Source organism: Neomonachus schauinslandi, chromosome 5 (assembly GCF_002201575.2).
Source record: "Neomonachus schauinslandi chromosome 5, ASM220157v2, whole genome shotgun sequence".
Taxonomy (NCBI): Eukaryota; Metazoa; Chordata; class Mammalia; order Carnivora; family Phocidae; genus Neomonachus; species Neomonachus schauinslandi.
In genome coordinates this window covers 166,003,070-166,021,741 of record NC_058407.1, presented here as the reverse complement: position 1 = coordinate 166,021,741, position 18,672 = coordinate 166,003,070, and the positions used below count along the sequence as shown (strand labels likewise).

The 18,672-nt window shown below is 57.2% G+C and overlaps 1 protein-coding gene across 2 annotated transcripts in view; it reads right to left on the bottom strand.

Moving 5' to 3' along the window:
• The window catches only part of CASTOR2 (cytosolic arginine sensor for mTORC1 subunit 2), a 49,847-nt gene that overhangs the window by 7,884 nt on the left and 23,291 nt on the right, over positions 1–18,672 (bottom strand). For both annotated transcript variants that reach the window (XM_044915129.1, XM_044915128.1), the window contains exons 2-4: positions 8,286–8,356; positions 811–1,004; positions 321–453 (exon numbers count right to left, since the gene is read on the bottom strand). In XM_044915129.1, coding sequence (XP_044771064.1) covers positions 321–453; positions 811–1,004; positions 8,286–8,356 — 398 coding nt within the window. The remainder of the gene's footprint in view (positions 1–320; positions 454–810; positions 1,005–8,285; positions 8,357–18,672) is intronic.

Below are 18,672 nucleotides of genomic sequence, written 5' to 3'. Positions count from 1 at the left end.
CTGCTGTCTGCCTGGAATGGAAGACCTTTCCAACCTCTACCACCAGGCTGAGCTCCTACTTGGACTCCAAGCTTCAGTTAGAGAGTCGTTGCCTCTGGGAGGCCCGTCCTGATACCCTGGATGGGTGAGGAGTGGCCTCTGGCCATCACTGGTTGTGTCCACGTCCCCTGCCCTTGTTAGACCTCGAGAGCAGGGTCTGACCAGGACTGTCGCACTGTGTTATGCCTGGTGCTTAATGAATGCTCTGAGAATGGGGTTGCTCTGGGGTAGGTCCTGGCGACTTCTCGAGGTCTGCCCTGCAGAGAGCCCCCTCAACTCACCCATCTTGGGCTTCACGAAGCCATTGGTGATGCCGAGGTTCTCAGCTGCTACCGTCTCTCCATTGACGACCCGCAGGATGGTGAACTCTGATGACAAGGTGTGAGTAACAAAGGGCAGGTCCCGTTCGCGCACCTGGGGATGGGGAGTCAAGGATGTGAGTGTCCCGTGGTCCCCGACCACGGGCACCGACCCCCTTGATTCTGAGATTTTGCGCCCAGAACCAGCTTCCCCCATCCCTCCCGCCACGCTGGTGGGGGATGGGAGCCTGGAACCCCTGCGGGCCCTGTGACCAGACACTCTTGCCACCCCTCCCTGCATGTGCTCCCAGCCCTCACATCCTGGCCTCCAGGTCGAACCCAGCACGGTCTGCAACAAATAGGCGGTGTGTGGGGCTGCACGGAGCCCCACGGTCCCACCGGGGCCATGCTGACACTTGACCCATGACCCCAAGGTACCCTTGACCTCTCTCTGAGCAGGGCCCCGGCTCACCAGGATGAAGTCTGTCTGGTAGGTGGAGAGCATGAACACGGAGATGTTCTGGTCGGCCAGTGGGGCGATGACCGACTTGGCTATCTTGGTCACGCCGATGGGCTGCGAGCTGGAGAAGCTGCCCCCGCCTGACACCACGTTCAGGGCCAGCCAGGTGGCGTCCGCCACACTCAGGTGCTCCGAGGAGGGCAGCTCTGCAAGGGGAGGGAAGGGGATGACACATGGAAGGTGGGCCTGTGACTGATGGGTCCTCCGGGCAGGGCGGGTTGCAGAGATGGGGACAGAGGTGCAGGCCAGCTGTGGGACCCCGGCCAGTCCCTGCCCTCTGGGCCTCGGTGCCCTTATCTGTCAGAGGAGGATGGAATCAGAGGTCCCACCCTGGGAGGACCGAGCAGGGAAGGCCCTCAGAGGACCTCAGATGTGCCTGACCACTTGGCAGGGCAGGAGCCTGAGCGACAAGTGGCTTATCTGTATTGGGCTTCTACGGTCTCACCCATGAAACAATGGGTGTTCAGCAGCGAGTAATGATTTTATTTCCAGTTCCCACCACCCTTCTGGCTGTCAGGGGCTGCCCTCAAATGGGTGGAACAGGCCCCCTGGTTATTTTATTAGGATTTACTTATTTCTTCAAGAGAGAGAGTGAACGAGCGTGTGTACGGGGGTGGGGGGCAGAGGGAGAGAGAATCTCAAGCAGACTCCTTGCTGAGTGAAGAGCCCGACATGGGGCTCGATCTCACGGCCCTGAGATCATGACCTGAGCCAAAACCAAGAAGCAGACGCCTAACCGACTGAGCCACCCAGGCACCCCCCCTTCCCCCTGGTTTTCATACCAGTTCCCGGGAACCTCTCAGGAGGGCTGGGGGGTGGAGGGGAAGCCAGGAGACAGGGTGGGGGGCCCGGGATTTCTCTCCCTGCTTCTGTCAGACCTGCACTCTGGAAGAACACGCGGCTCCAGGAGGGCTCCGCAGGGTGCCACCGTTTGGCAACAGTGACTGTCACCCAAGTCCCTCCTCCAGAGAGCCCAGGGATCCTGGGGTTGGCGCTGGCGGGGGCAGGGTGGAGGAGGGTCAGAGTGGCAGCAATCACCAGGTCTCCTTGACTAGCTCAGAAAGAGCTGGAATCCGCCTGCTCACCTGCTCTACCTGGTCCTGCAGAGAGAGCACGCGGGGAGCTTGCCCGCGGGGAGCTTGCCCGTGGGGCCGCAGGACATGGGCACACGCACGTGCACGCATCTCCACCCACACAGGCTGCGCGTGGGACTCGCTTTGCATCACAGGTGCCTGCTCACACACACCGTGTCAGGACCGTCATTCCCACCACATGCGGGACAAACCAGCGTGCCAAGGGGGCCGGGGATCTGCTGGAGATCCCTCAGGGAAACAAGAACCAGGACTCAAACCCCGGTCTGACCAGGTCCCCAGGTAGGGCGGGGGCCAGGAAGAGGGGCCCAGACACTGGCGAATCAGGGAGACTGTGATGATGATAGTGTCACCCCGGGGAAGGCAACGTGGCTTCCGAGGAGGGGAAACTGAGGGAGGCCCCACCTGGGCTCCCACCTGCCTAGCTCCAGTCGCCCCATGGTAACCACAGCCTGGCTGCCCACTGGTCCTGCTGCCTCAGAAGGGACCATCCCAGCCAGACTGGCTAGAGGGGCAGGCGGCTTCCCAGAAAAGGGGAGAGGTTTGGGAGGAAGAGCAGGAGGAAAGGCGTTTAAGAGGCCCTGGGCCTCGGGCTTCTGCATCTAGTCTCACTGTCACTGGGTGTCGGAAGAAAAATAGTCTGACCACCAGAGAAAACCTCCTCCCCAGAACCAGGAGCTCAATTCTGAAATTCTAAGGGGCCTGGACCCAGGGGCAGCGTTGTGAGCCCCCCAACCTTGCCACCTTCTGCAGAGACAGCCCCAGGAGCCACCGAGGGCCGGGGTACCTTGATGGTCCAGGCTTGTTAGATGGTCCGCCCAACGCTTCCTGTGTTTCCGTGCGCTGGGTGTGAGCCACGCGGCCCCAAGAGCGGCCAGCCATCGTTTTAACATACTTAATGATGAAAGTTTGAAAATGCCCCTTTCCAGTAGGGCAGAAACCCTTCAGCCTTCTTGGGAAAATTCTGGAAGGGTCAATTATATCTTATGTCGCCGCATGCTAGCACAAGACCACATCAGCTTTTGCGAACCGGCCCTCTGCCTTCCCTGCCAGGTTCCTCTCGACCCAAAACCACCCAGCAGCTTCCCTCGTCCTTCGGATAAAAGCCAAGGTCCTTTTTCCAAGAGAGCTCTGTGCAGCGATGGGGAGGGGTCTACACCTGAGCTGCCCAAAATGGTAGCCACTCGCACGTGGCTTCAGAGCGGACAGAAGAAACGTGGCTAATGCGACAGAAGAAAGAAGATGGTACATTTTATTTCATTTTGATTCATTTCACTTCTGATGGCTGTGCGCGCAGTGAGCGGCTACCGTGGGGGGTGGTGGCCTTGTCTGCTTTGTCCTCAGCCATGTTCAGCACATGGCGCACAGGGGTGCGAGACGAGGATGAGGGATGGGGGCAGCTCGCCCTGCCTCTCTGCTCGGTCCAGCCCACGATCCCACTCATCTACCTTCCCGGCTTGCCGCCTTCTGCCCAGCTCGGTCGCCCTGCCAGACCCGAGGTGGGGGGTGGCCTTCACCACCATCCCCTGCTCCCATACCCAAGTTCCCAGGGTCGGGCCAAGGGCCCCAGGGGGAGCGGGTGCCATTCCCAGCCCCGGCCCAGGCTGCTGGGAAGCTGTGGCAGATACAGTGGGAAGGCGCGTCCCCTCCAAGTCAGTGAAGTGCTGGGGGGTGTGTGTTTTTAAGGGGTGCTGGTGTAGCCAAGGCTCTGCTCTGGGGAGTCTCTCGGCAGGTCTGGATGAGTCCCAGGGAGAAGCCCAGGCCTGAAGCCAGCTGAAAATGGGACATGGGGTGGTGGGGGTTGGGGGGGGACAGAGGATTTCAGGTCAGTCCAACTATCGGGCAGTCTGGGCAGCGGGTCGGCCGGGATGGGTCTGCCTGCCCTGCTCCCGGCCTCAGGGCCTGCTTGCTGCTCCTGACTCTCGGCCCTGGAGAGAACCCACTGACGGTGGGCAGCTTTGGACCGGCGGTCACCCCCTCTGATACCTCCAGAAGTGCGAGCTTTGTCAGAAGAGCAAAAGTAGCTGGAAACCGCAGTATCTGCTGCTTCTGGCCCCTGGGACCTCAAAATACTGGGGTGGAGGGGTGGGGGGAGCGGAAGTCCTGCCTGGGGCCCATCCTCACCCCGGACCAAGCCTCAGGGTGCCTGAGGTGCCACTTTGGGGCCGAGGGGATGAGCTGCCAGGAGGCTGACCAGGAGGCAGCGAGCCTGCCCTTCCCTAGAGGAAAAGTGGACCCATTCCAAAACTAAAATGGATTATTTCTGTCACCGCACATAGTACAAGCCTCTAAAAATAGCCTGTCGGAGCTGCACATGCTCTGTGGTAGTGGAGGTTAACGGCGTCTTGTCGCCCTCAGCCACCGACTGGGGCGGCTCTGTGGCTGGGTGGAACCCCCGCGTCCCCCCGTGCTGCCCTCCTCACTGTACCCAACCCCCCTCCCCAGGCCTCCCCTGTTCCGGCTGCAGGACCCGCGGGTCCCCGTGCTACACAGCTGCATGCTCCCCACCCGGCCTGTGCTTCTCAGGCTTCTCCTGCCCGGCCCGCAGCAGGGTCAAGAGTCCTGGGGTCAGGTGGGCGGGTTTAATCCTGCCTCGATGACTGTGGGCAAAGGCAACGCCCCTCCGTTTCTTAGTTGCAAATGCAGAATGATGAAATCAGGATCAGCTCCAGAAGATGCTTCGAAGGATTAAATGAGATAATCCCCATCAAGCGCTTAGCTAAGTGCCTGGCGTCCAAGTGCTCACCAAATGCCAGAGCCTTTTCTGTTAGTACACTGCTAGCGGAGTTTTGCTGGTTTCTCGATGGCAGTTGGGCAACACGCATCAAGAGTTATATAAATGCGCAATTTCGCTGCAAAGCAGTCGTTAACACGTGGGGCAGAGACAGACTCACGGGCAAGTGTGCGACCCAGAGGGATTTCAAACGAACACCTGGGTGCTCCCGAAAATCCAACAGCGCAGCCGGGCAGAGGAACCACAGCTCATCTAGGACAGAATGACGCCGATCGAGTGCATGCGCATCGGATGGCCACGTGGGCACCTTGCAGAAGGGACAGGTGATGCTGTGCTTGGGGAGGAGGCCCCGGGGAGCCGTGAAGCTACAAGAGCTGGATCCGAACCTGGGTCTTCCCATCCTAGGCCAGGGTGAGGCCGGGAGGCGCTTCTCAAGGACATCCTCCCCCCACCTTTTGACCAGCATGTGTGCAAGAGATGCTACACTCCCATAAATGTACACGGTTTTTCTTGGGCAGTAATAGATAATTCAAGCAGCCCGGGTGTGCTGACCAGGAATCGCAGCCTGGAAGCGAGACCCCTACCCAGAAGTCATGGGGTTAAGGACCCCTCCTCTCAGCCCCTGCTGGGCGAATAATTTACACCTGTTTTCCCGGAGCTCCCTTCCCCAGACTGAAGACATTATTATTGCTCCGGCCACCGGAAAAGGTTTGGGGAGAGTCCAGGCGATTATTAATGGCTCCAGGGAATGTCAGGGTTTCAGGATTGTGGTAATTCCCTCCCTGGGCCAGTTAGGGTCTCAGCCTGGGCCTAAAGACCTCACTTTGGACAAAGCCTGCTTATTCACTCCCCTACCCCCGGGGAGGCCCCCACCTCACACTCTCTCCCCTCCTGCACACTCACCCCGGGTGCCTCTTCCTGAGTCCAGCCCCAATGACGACTCTCTCCCACTCAGCAACCTTCAATGGCTCCCTACTGCCTGCAGAATAAGGTCAAACTGACACTGCTCACCTCTTTTTCGTTTGAACCTACATTTCCATATGCTTTTTGGACCTGGTCTCTGCTGCTTCTATACTTACTCATACACCTCCACCTGACATGCTCTCTCCCTCCTCGGCCCTTCAAGGGCAGCAAAAATTGCCTCCTCCAGGAAGCCTTCCCTGACTACATAAGCTCCCCCAAAGCCTCCTCTTCTGAGCTCCCCAGAAAGGGACATGCTGAAGGCTCACCAGTTCTTCCAGGCCCAAATACAGTGTGAGGCTCCCTGCTGATCAGCAGTGGAGCTCAGGAAAAAGGCCCAGGTAAATTCAGATTTGGAATCTTTCTTGATTCCCCGCTCTGTCCTCACTGCGCCAGCCTTCTTACTCGGCTCTCTCCTCCAGGCAAACCCTTCAAGATCAGATGAGACCCTTCACTGGCTCCCCCTTGCCTCTGTCTCTCCTGGCCTCCCTTGCCCCATCTCCTTCTGTTCTGTCTTCTCACCTCCAGTTCCCTGGGACTGCCAGGCAACCCTCCATTCTGGAAGCCTCCCCACTCCCAACTTCCCAGGTTCCACGAGGTGGGCTCATTACTCATCTAGTTGGGTTTGCCTCGAGCACTGCCTCCTCCGGGCAGTCCCCTCGGACTGCACTTCTGCCAGCCAGGCGGGGCACCACTCTCTATTGCTACTGTAATTCTGGCTCCTGTGTTTCTGTCCTCCCAGAGCCGTAAGCTGCCCCCTGGGGGCAAAGACTGGATGCCTGCACTTCTGCGCTCCCTCGCCTAGGGCCTGGCCCCTGGAAGCATCCAGAGAAGACACCAACCGTGAGGCCTCGGGCAGGTGACATCCATTTCTGTGCTTCACTTTCCTTGTCTATAAGATGAGGCTAATAAGAGTCTTTCCCAGGGCTTATTAGCATAGTCTCTGCAGCGAGAAGCCCTGTCGGGGCAGGGAGATAAGTCGGTATTCGTCGATTCAGGGTGCTCATGGATCTGCTCTCTGCTGTCTTGCCTCCTATTTTAAGGGCCCCTCCTCTGGGGTCTCCGGCAAAGCCCCCATTGCAATCACGACTCTACATCTAACTGTGGGTAGCTGGCAGACTCTGGGGCTCATGGGGTCAGAGGGGCTCCGTCAGCGCTGCCTCCTGCAAGCCCGGGGGCTGGCTCGGGACAGGCAGCCGTTCACCTGCCCGACGCCTCCCAGGGGCTTGACGATTCCTACAAACGTGGGCTTCCAGGGCCTGCAAAACCGGCTCGCCGGGGCCTGCGGCTACAGCCTCCCTCCCTCCCTGCTCACCGTGCTCGCTCATTTGCTGCCTCGATTCGTCTGGGGACACGGAGCTGCCAGGGTATCTGCTCCTAGAGCAGACACGCTCTGGGGCGTTCCTTCTGTGTCTGAGGTACCATGCTTCTCAGCAGGGCCCACACAAACGCGGAGATGGTTCTGGGTTGCCCAAGCATACATTCTTCCTGGGACCACACTTTGTGGTTAAGGCAAAAGTTCCTGTTTGTGGCTCCTAGGCTCAGAAAGTGTCTGCTGAATGAATGAATGAATGAATGACCAGACAAACACCTCTGATGATGAGCAGGGGTGCATAAGGATGACAGAGCGTAGGGGTGAAGTCAATTCCTCCAGGGCTCCCCTTGCTCACCAGTGAGAATGGTCTAATACGGTGGCCCCCGTCAACTTGCCCTGAGAACCACACAAACAGCTTCTGACCCCATAATGCCAGGTCTCAGACCCCATTTTAGGAATCAGCCTGGAGTAAGAATAAAGGTCACACATTTCAGGAGTTCATAAATTTATCCCTGGAGAACCATGAAACCCCACTTGGATTCTAAGCGTAGGGCACCGGGCAAGGAGGCAGGCCACATCCACCACGACGTGGACCGCGAGAGGAAACGGTACGTTACAACGTCAGGTGCAAACATTTCTCTCCAGAATATGATCGCACGCAAATTAAAAAGAGACAACTCACGCCCAGTAAAATTGGAAAGAGAAACATGAAAGAGGGACCAGGAGTTGTCTTCGGGACGGAAGAGGGTTTTTATAAAAATGTGGAATCTGTTGCACTCTCTGTAGGCTTGTAAGAACGGAACTGAGGGGCTTGGCGGGAACGCCAGCTCTGGGGGGAGCCCTGCTCGGTGGCTTGTGAGCCTGGGCACGTGACTTCCCCTCCGCTCGCAGCTCCCCACCGGTGTGATGCACATAATACCACCTCCTCATAAATTAGCGTGCAGTGGTCAGCGCAAACGAATGTTCACTGTTGCGTGAGACCAGGACCAACATAATGCACTTTACTAAATAAAACTGAGAGGACGCGGGGGAGGCAGGGCGCGGGGAGAGAAGAAAACAGACTCTGCTGACTTTCTAACCCACTCGCCAGAAGGAGAGGGGGGCAAAAGTAAGGCAATGGGTGGGGAGGCAGAAATAAGGCAGTGGGTGGGGGGCAGAAATAAGGCAGTGGGTGGCGGGCAGAAATAAGGCAGCGGGCGGGGGCAGAAATAAGGCAGTGGGCGGCGGGCAGAATAAGGCAGCGGGCGGGGGCAGAAATAAGGTGGTGGGCAGCCAACACTGACCATAGGCCACAGTCCAGCCGAGCCCGGGTGACAGAAGTACTTACCCAGGAACCCCTCCTCATCAACAATGATGGTGTAATCCTCCGGCGTCTCAGTCAGACTGAAGAACTTGCACCTGGATGGTGGATGGACGGACAGAGAATATCGCTGTTAGTCCCACTTCAGACCTGGCAGGACCCTGTGACCCAGAGGCAGGTGGCTCGGTTTACCCAGAGCTCTGACCCCAGGCTGCTGGGTGACCTCCAGTAAGCTGCGTATCTCCCCCTATGCTGCCCTCCAGTTCCGACTCAGGAGGTCTGAGAGAGGCTGGTCGTCCCCTCTGCACCCCTCCAATCTTTGTGGACCCCTGAGCTGGCCAGCCTCTAGGCCCCCATACAGCTTAAGGGTCTTCGATCCCACTTTTTCCCAGGGGAAGCCGCAGCTGAAGGGCGGCTCTTGCAGGGAGAATGTAGGTGAAGTATTTTTTCTGTGGGCCCCCTCCCCACGTCCCGACTTCTGGGCCTCTGTTCCTGCCCCCCCTCCCCTGGTCCCAGCCCCTCTCCTCACCAACTTGAGAGTTCCCATGGTCGTTTAAGACCTAATTCAAGTCACCCAACCAGCAGCCCAGGCTTTAGGATACTGTTCTTCCTTGCACGAGAAAGAGGTGTGACCGTCGGTGCCATTTGGGGGGCGGGTCATGGATCCCTGAATTGCCCCCCATCATCTTTGGTAATACTGGCTTAGCCTGGGGTGTACGTTGCTCATTTCTGCCCTAAACGAGCCCATTGATTTCCCGAAGTCAGGGGCTGGCACTCACTCTGTCTCTGCATGTCTTGTCCCCGAGTCCGTTCTTAGTGCCTGGCAGACACGTGGGGCTTTCTGTGGCCAGGTGAGGGGGGGCTCACCGGCCCTCACTGCCTGTCTCCCTGTCCCTCATCCAGCTAGAACGGCCCCAGAACCCCTGCAGGGAAAGATGGCATGCACAAGCAGCCGCGTGCAGGAAATGGCCTGTGATCATTTATCTGATGTCACTGTGGCTCTTGAGCTTGGGCTCTGTGCCCAATGTGTAAAACCCATCCATCACGGGAAGCCCTAACAGCAAGATGTCCAACAAGCAACCCCAGCAAGGGCCCAAACAGCACTTCTACAAAGGTTCAAACGGAAAAGAATCTCGGAGGGGATGCAGGGTTGCAGGGGATGGGGTGGGGGGTGGGGATGGTGCATCTCCCCTCAGCTGCCTGGCCACACAACCTTCCCTTATTTGCTTTATTCTTGAAATTTTTCACAAGGAATGAGAGCAACTGGAATCGACAGGAATGCAAAATGGTCCAGCCATTTGGAGGAGGTTGGCAGTTTCTTACAAAGTTAAACATACGCAGACCACACGGCTCGGCAACCCCACTCTTGGGTAATCACGGGAGAACTGAACACCCAGGACCACATAAAGACCAGCATGCAACGTTTACGGCCTTCCTTTGTGATCGCCCCGAACTGGGAACACCCCAAATGTCGGCCCTTCACCTGGAGAACTGGATACACGGCGGCCCATCGGCCCCACGGAATACTGGTCAGCAATCCAAAGGGATGAATTACTGGTTCGTGCAATAAGGCGGATGGATCGTGAGCGCGTTTTGCTAAAGTTAAAGCCAGACTCAAAAGGTTACATATTATCTGATTCCATTTCTAGGACATTCTGGGCCTCTAAGGACAGAGGAGGGATTGGTTGGGTTGGGGTTGACTTTAGAAGGGCATCAGGGAACTTTCTGGGGTGACAGGAGTGCTTGGTACCTTGGTTATGGTGGTGGTTATAAGAGCATATATGTTTATCACAACTCAAAGAATTATACCTTAAGAGGGGTGAATTTTACTATATGTAAATTATCCCCCAATGTACTTGACTTTATTTTTTAATTAATTTTTAAAAAGATTTTATTTATTTATTCAACAGAGAAGGCGGCGGGGGAGGGGGAGAAGCAGGCTTCCTGCTGAGCAGGGAACCAGATGTGGGGCTCGATCCCAGGCCCCTGGGATCATGAGCTGAGCTGAAGGCAGACGCTTCACCAACGGAGCCTCCCAGACGCCCCATTAATGTACCTGACTTGAAAGAAATTGCTCGAGCCAGAGTCATTAACGAGGTGGCATGCTCCTCCCCACTGACATTCTGCTTAACCAACAGCACACACTCTTCAATCTCTCTCCAGCTCTCTGGCTTTCAGATCACATCTCTGTCCCTGTCTGTCCCATACCCAACTTGCAATATTGCCCGGACAAATGAAATCTGTAATTGCTCGGGGACAATAGCAAATTATAACCTCAGAAAGTGGCAATCACCGGTCTGGCCTGGCTCCTTCTTGGGTACCCCTGTGCACCCAGAAAGAGCCCTGGGAGCCCCACCCCTCTCCAGTCACGAGATTGCCACGAACAGGTACTCGCTTGGTGTGGGGAGTGGCCACCCAGTTATCTGTGATGAGAAACAGAGATGGCACTTACCCCCTGTGCCCTCTTGGCCGTGAGGGATGTTCCAGAAATAGACCATATAAATCGTCCCAGAAGGCATAAACCCCAGCAGAAGGCAGCCTCGGCTTCTGTGTAAATGGGGTACAAATATGTTGTTGATGTGACCCGTCTCCCGGGGTCAAGGGCCCCTGAGGCCCAGCTGTTGGATATCCATCTCGAAATGTGCGCCTTGGTGTGTGGGCAGGCCCCCGGGAGGGCGAGTCAGACCGAAGGGGCCGCAACTGCTGCTCTGGCCAAACTCAGGGAGTCAGGCCCCTGGCTGCATGTCGCTAGCCCCACCTGCCTTACCCCTGCCCCCCCCACCGCGAGTTGCTCTCAAGTTTCCCCCCTGCCTACCACTCCCCTCCACGTGAACTCCTGCCTTGGAAACCACACCAGCCTCCTACCTTGCCTTGTTCCCCCACTCTTGGTCTGCCTCCCAGTCTCATGCCTCCAAAGGTTGGCAAATGGTCTTTCCACTGCCCAGTGTACCCTTCCCTCTTCTTTGGCTGGAGACTTGCTGCTCATTCTCCAAGACCCAGTTTAAGCATCTTCGTTGGGGTAAAGCCTTTTCAGATTGGCACCGACCGCTCCGTCTCCCTCACCTCCCACCGTAGGGGTGTGGCCCTCCTTGACAGCCTACAGCCTTATGTTATGTCTACGAAAAGACATTAAAGCCACCGTGGACAGGTATGTCATAACTCACTCATCTCACAGTTTATGTGAAGTATGCCCTTATAGTTGAGCAGTGCACAATCTGTGCAACTGTGCATGATGGTCCCAGGTGTTTTCCACAACCTATTACTAATAATATTCATTCTTCCCAGCAGACCATAAGCTCTCATTGGCAAAGACTATAGATTCTCTGTACATACACCTAGTACCTGACACAGGCTGGGAATAGAATCAACATTCATTGTCCAACGAGCAAAAAAGTGGACTATGGCCACAAACTTCCCCCCAAGCCAGCAAAGCCCCGATCAGACAAACCCTCCTGGCCCTTTGTGTGGCACTGCTTTAACTTACCCTGCCTCTGGGAGACACTAAAGTCTCCACTCCCAACCTTCTAGTGAGTCATGGCTAGAGCCACACTCCAGATGCTTGGCCCCCCCGCGTTTGTGGCCTCTCTGTACATTGTCTATGAGGAGCTGGAGAGAGGACCAAAACCCAGCAATTAGCCAGCCTCTGTTCAGTGCTATTAGGAAACCCGAGGAGGAGGAGGAGAGCGGGGTGCCCTCTGGATGCCCGTACTCAGGAACGGGATGGAACAACAAGGAAAATAAAGCAGGCTGGGAAAGTGTGAAGACCTGCATACTAGTCCCAACTTGGCAGCTGGGTGTGGTGAGCCCTGGGCTGCTCCATTCCTCTGTACGGTGAGGGTGGACTGGTTCCCGTCCAGCCCCAGCTTGGGCCACATGGAGCCCCGCCAGCTCCCCACTAGGGTGACCTCAAGGGGCCTGGCCAGGAAGGCACAGAAAGATGATCCTAGAAACCATGGAGTCTATGTGGAAAACACCTTTTAAGGGCAGGCAAAATCCCAACCAGCTCGGATTAGAACCCAAGACATATCTGCTGTCCAGACAGCTGGGCGGGTGGTGTATCACAGCTCTGGGGGCAGGGCTCATTCATCTCATGGTCTCTATGAAGAGTGCTCACAGAGTTTGGGCAGTGCACAACCCATGCAACCGTGTGTGACCATTGCCCAGCAGGTTCTGCTGGAGCCATCAGGTAGACAGGACATAAAACTCTACAGCCCTGAGCAATGAAGGCGGGAGACTGGGGAACAGCAGCTTGTGGTTCAGGACACACCCCAAGAATCATGCGAGTCTCCCATCCAGGGGGTGCCAATGCATCACTGCGCTCTGTTGAACAGAACAGGGGGTACGAGATGTAGGCAGCCCATACCAGGAAGCCTGTGTCTGTTCAGAGCCTCATGGCCAACACAGAGCATGCCCAGAGGGACTCCGGGGATTCCAGGCTGTGCCCCTTTCGGCCTGGAGGAAGAGTCCAGCCGCCACCTTTACTTCTCCTTGGCTGTTGTGTTCCATAGGATGGAAGCAGTGCTGCTTATGGCTGTGTGACCTCAGGTAAGTTGCTTAACCTCTCTGTGCTTCAGTCTCCTCATGTACACAATGGGGATGATAACCCTACTTCACAGGGTTGTTGCTGAAGAAACACCAATAAGCGAAGGCCCGGTGTAACTACAGTTAGCACTCAACACAACATGCTGGTTATTTATTCTTGGACGGCAGAGGTAGCTGACGGGCGGTCACAGGGAGGCCGGCTTGTATTCCCAGTAAAGAGAAGCTCTAAAGCCAGCTAGCTGTCGGTTCTCCGAGGGGCTGAGCCCCACGTGGGCGGGCTGCAGGAGGGATGGAGTCTCCATCGGGAGGATGGACTGAGCCACCTTTGAGGTCCCGTGCGGGGCCGGCTCTTGCACACTTGACCCTCCAAGCATTAAGCTTTGCCTGAAAAGTCTCCATCCACCTAACCAGTGGCCCAGCCCCCACCAGGGAGCCAGCATGATGGGTTACGATGGAAGAGGCTCAGCCCAAGATCCCCAGTGACTGTGCTGGGGTCAGTCCTGCAGCCCTGGGCCTGACCCCCCCTCCAGCTCCCTGACACGCCACAGAGAGGCCGAGGGACCTTCACAGACATCCAGCGTGTCTGAGCAGGTGGACCTGGGAGATCAGGGGAGCCAAGGAGGTGGGGGCCCCTGTGGGCATGCGTCTTGCCTTCTCTGTTCCCCTGCTGGCTGGCGGAGGGTCCCGGCAGGCTGTGCCCCCTGTGCAGAGTCCCGAGCCGAGGACCTGAATCTAGGGCAGGTGGGAGGTGGTTGTGGGAGCCAGACCCCGTCTGGGACTGGAGCCCACTTCCTGCAGGGTCATGATGCCCCGTGTCAGCCAGACCCTGCCGGCTCATCACAGAACAAGTGTAGACACTTTGGGATGACAGCCCGGCCAGCTGGGGAACCACAGTTTTCATGCACACCGGATGGGCCCTGCACACAGCGCTGAGAACAGGCGTCCAGCATGTTCCAGGGACCTGTGGACATACTGTTCTCAGTCTTTTGTTCTACTGGGGTCTCTGAACGCTCACGGGCCCGTTTTGAATTTCAGCCTGGGAAGCCGGGAGTGTTTCTCACCAAGGGTAGCCTGTTGGGTGGGCCACATCTCCCCCTGCAGCAGGGCAGAGGGGGAGGGGTCGGGGTCCACCACCTGCCCCTGCCCCGCCGGCCCCAGCCAATGGCGCGGGAGCCTTCCACACTATACAGTGAGCGACAGGTGCGCTGGCCTCATGCTGGTCCAGGGCTTTTCTCCCCAAAGGAAAGCCAGGCGGATGGCGTGTGCCAGGCTTTTTTTTCCTCAACCAGCCGTGGCCTTTTTACTTCCTCCTGGGTCTTCGCTAGGTCTCTTGTGTTATTTACATTTCATTTCTACTGTCTTTGGCATCCGGAGGCTGCCGTTTCAAGTTTTAGGTAGAAAAAAGGCCCTGCATCACATCTGTGACTTGAAGGGTAAAATCCCGAAAAGAGGTTTCTTCTTCTGTTAAGATGGAAAAAAAAAATCTGCTTAGGTCACGGGCGGCCAGGACAATGACCGTGTGGGTCGTGGTGCTCGCAAGGTCTAGGGTGACACACACAGGCGGGATGGCAAAAAGAGGGTGGGCAGGGCCCAAGGAGGAAGCTCCCAGACCCAGGCAGCAGCTTAATTCAGCGGCGAGATCATTCAGTCACTCAACAAACCAATCATTAAGTGCCTGTCTGAGTCAAGCACTGTGGCAGGTGCTCGGGGACACACCTCCAAGAATCAGACAATCAGGGTTTATGTGGAGGGGTAGAAAAAATAAAACAGTGCATCAGACAGCGGTGTGTGCTGCTGTGCAAATAAAAAAAGTGGAGAAGGGGCAAAGGGGCTGGCGGGACAGGGGGTGCGAATTCCGACAGAGCAGGGTGTGGCTGCCAGGGGCTACGGGGCGGGGGGGAGACGGGCAGCAGTCACTGAATGGATAGAGAGTTGCAGTTTGAGATGATGGAGAAGTTCTGGAGAGGGATGGTGGGGACGGCTGCCCAGCAACGTGAATATGCTTAATGCTACCAACGTGCGCACTTTGGAATGGCGGATATGGTCAATTCAGTTAGGTCTGTGTGGCCACGAGGAAAAGGGAAATTGAGCACGTACCCGGAAGGTCCCCACAGGACCTGTGGGGGGAGGGGGAGCTAACGTGCTGCTGTCCCAGGAGTGGCCACACACCAGGAGTGACAGAGGCCAGAGGGGCTGAGTGGCGGGGGAGGGACAGGTCACAGGGGAGGGAGGATGACTGGTGGTCGCTGTAAGGGATGGGTGGGGGCCCTAAGACCAACGAGCCACCAGCTAGAGCCAACGGTGGTTTGGACCAGGCTGGCGGTGGTGGGCATGGGTCCGTGGGCGGCCAGGAAATAAGATTCAACACCTCGAGGAGATGAGGTCAGTAGGCAGATTGTCGTCACCTCTGAGTCTGGTCCCCAACCCCCTCTCCCCCCGCTGACACCTCCATTCTTTCCTCTATGGAGACCTGGAGAAGGTAAGGAACTCTGGGCAACGGGCTAGCTTAGTCCTGCACCGAGGGCCAAAGCTACAGGCCTCCTTATGCATGTCCCAATGGCCTGGGGCAGCCAGGTGGGGGGTGGGAAGGGTCCTGCCAGGGTCGGACCAAAGTCTGGGGAAGTCCTGCGTCTTGCTCTCATGAACACATAGCCAAGTGCAAGGCACATATGAGCTGATTGGTAGTTCTCTTTCTTCCCTGGGTGGGGTGGTCTGAGATGGAAAGGGCCCAAGTGTGGATCTCGGCTTTATCACCTACCCCAGACAAGGCCGGAACAGCTTTCTTATCTCTGAAAGAGGTTTGGCAGGGTAGTGTAGGATTTGAGGAGGTACTGAACACACAGGGCAGTGCTCAAGATCCTGCCTGAGCGCATGTGGTCATGTGAAGCAGCGAGTCGAGGAGCTGGCCTGGGAACCCAGGCGGAAGTGGACTTCCCAACAGCATTCCCGTCCAGGGAGTGCTCAGGCCTTGCAGGCGGGAGAAGATTCTTGGCTTCTCTGGTGTTAAATGATGTCTGCCTGATTCCGGATCTCCCCATTCCCGTGGCCCCCACCCCTACCCTCTCCAGGGATGGGTGAGTCTCACACAGGCCCAAGGAGCCTAGCCCAGCACCCCCAGGCAGGTCAAAGCCCCTGCCTATCACTCCCCAGTGATGATAACATCAGAGATTATTCACTTCCAGATCTGCCTGTGCTTAGCAACACACCTGCTCTTGGGAGATGGGCCGAGTCTTACCCAGGCCCCCCCATGCCTGGGACAGGAGGTGACGCGGCCGGTGTGTAATCGGCGCTAACCGAATAGACGTGTAGCACTCATTATTCCCATTTCGCCAGCAGGAAGACTGAGGCTCAGTTAGGTTAAGGCAGTTACGGCCTCAGGTCCGCTATGCTGTGCGGTCTCTGAGGCGGGGGCACCCGGGAGGCAGGTGTGGCCCGCACACGTTCCCTGTGATCCATCTCCTCCCCCGGGAGGCATCCACCCTCTCGCGGAAGCCATGGACCTGAGAGTTTATAACCGCCTGTTCTCAGGAACAGAAAGCTGGCTATAAACCCAGACGCCCCTTGCTGGGCAAGGAGGTGGACAATGACAGAAGATTATTACCCAGCCATCAAGAGGAACAGTCTACGGTGACTTGCAAAATATGAATGAGTCTCAACAATATGATAGGAGATGGAAGAGTCAGTCCCCAAACATTATGTACAGCATCGTCTATTCTGGCAGGGTTAAAAGGAACTGCTCTTAAAAAAAAATATACACCTTTAAGAGCACATGTAGTTGCAAAATAACTACACAAAGAAGCAAGGGGATGAAGAACATGGGGTTACCTGGGGTCGGGGTTAGTATGGGATGGGGGTGACCCCTGGTCAAACCCAGGTGATGGTCTGGATCCTTCTTTTCCTCTGGTTTGGCAGTACCAAGGTGAATCAGTCGGGTAGGTGAATACAGGTGGGCCGTGCAAGGACGGGGCAGAGTGATACACTTGAGCTCACATCCTGTGGCCTAAAGACAATTACGCACCCCCTGAGTCTGTCTCCCCACTCGAGAGGGGCAAACCTCCCCTGATCGCAGGGGCCAGGGTGAGAGGTCAGCACCCCCTTGCGGGTAAAAGCACTGGGTCTACAACACACCAGTTTTTTTCCTTCCTTTCGGTCTGGATTCGGGGCTGATGTTCTCCTGGTTTCCTCCTGACACAGCCGGGAGCTTATTCAAGATGCCCTGCTCCTCAACACGACAGCTGAGGACACACACACAACTCCTACCTACCCTTCTAGCCCTTTGTCGGGATGCTAAACAGTCATCAAAATACTGGACCCTAAAGCCATCCGTAGTTGTCCTCGCCCCCCTCCCCACCCCCAGTCCCTGACACTATTAACTGGAAACCACAGTCCCTGGAGGGCTTGGCTATAACAGGACAGCAGAGCCAAGCTGGGCGTGCTGCCCTGTTGCCTGGCAACGCCCTGAGTGCCCCTAGCTCCTGGGTCACCCAAGTGCCTCTCATCTCCCGCGGCCACTCTGATTCTGTGCCATCCGCTGCTGGCTCTGGGGCGGGGTGTCCTGGGCGGCCCCCTTGGCTGACCCCATCCTCAGATGCCCTGTGTGCAGCACGGACCTTCTCAGCCGTGACCTCCAGCCAGAAATCGCCCCCAGGGCCTGGTTTCCACCCAGTTCCCTCTGCAGGATCAGCTCAGCCCTCCCTCCCCCAGGCTCTGCACCCTGACCCTGCACCCCCAGTTTCCTCCGATTTAGGCCAGCGGGGGAGGGCCCCCTCTCAAAACATCTCTGTTTTCTCACCCATCTTATCTCTCGTCTCTGGCCAGAGAAAACCAGCCCCAGGGCAAGCTTCTCTCGCCATTCCCACGAGCGCCTCCCTCCCTCCCTCTCGGGACTCCAGCTCATTTTTGGCTTCCTGGTCTTAACTACAAACAGGCTCAAGCTTCCAACATCCTAAAAAAAGTCTCCCTCACCCCCATCTCCTCCCTGGGCCACCACCTTCTTCCCTCCCCTCCCCCAGCTGGTCACCCCAACCCTCTGGCTATTGCCACTGGCCAACCTCTGCCCTCGGAAGGATGCGGCTCAGCTCAGCGATGACCTCCCCTGGCCACAGCCCAGAGGTCTCTTCTCTCACACCCTCCTGTCCTTGCCCTTGGTCAGCTGGACCCCACCTGGCCGGCCAAGGCCTTCGCCTGGACGCTGGAATCTACCACACAGCCTCCTCCAACTTCTGACAGTGACGCCCCTCTTTCGTTTCCTGTAGTAACTTCTCTTCTCCTCCCCGATGAAGGTGGCTCTCCAGGGGGACCCCAATTCTGTCACTCCCAGGGTTCCAGCTGCGGTGGTCCAAGCTTCCAATGTGCATTTCTCTGCTTACACTGTCTTGGACTCACTTCACAACCCACCCCCCTCCCTGGGAGAGGAACTGCTGATACCATTTCACAGACGGGGTAACTGAGGACAGCAACCTGTCAGCCAAGACGGCCGCACGTGCCCTCATCCTGACAGCATGATGCAGAACTGCACCCCCCGAGCAGGGGTCCTCGAGCCTAGACACCCACTGCTGTCCCCTGGGGCTTGGCCGACAGCTGGTCACCAGGGCAGAGCCGAGGTCGGGGGCTGCCCCTACCTGGGGGCCGGGAGGCTGAGTCATCTCAGAGAACATTCTCATTTTCCACTGCCTGTTATGGAAGGCCCAGCTGACACTGGAAACTCGATCTGTTTACTCTCGGATTCCTAACCCAGCAGAGCGAGGCCCTCACACGGGCCTCCCCTCGGGCATCCTGGCAAGCCCCGGCCAGTCGGAGCCCTGTTCCGGCAACAGACCTCAAGCAGGAGGCAAGGGCGGGGGGGGGGGGGGGGGGGGGGGTGGACGGCGGG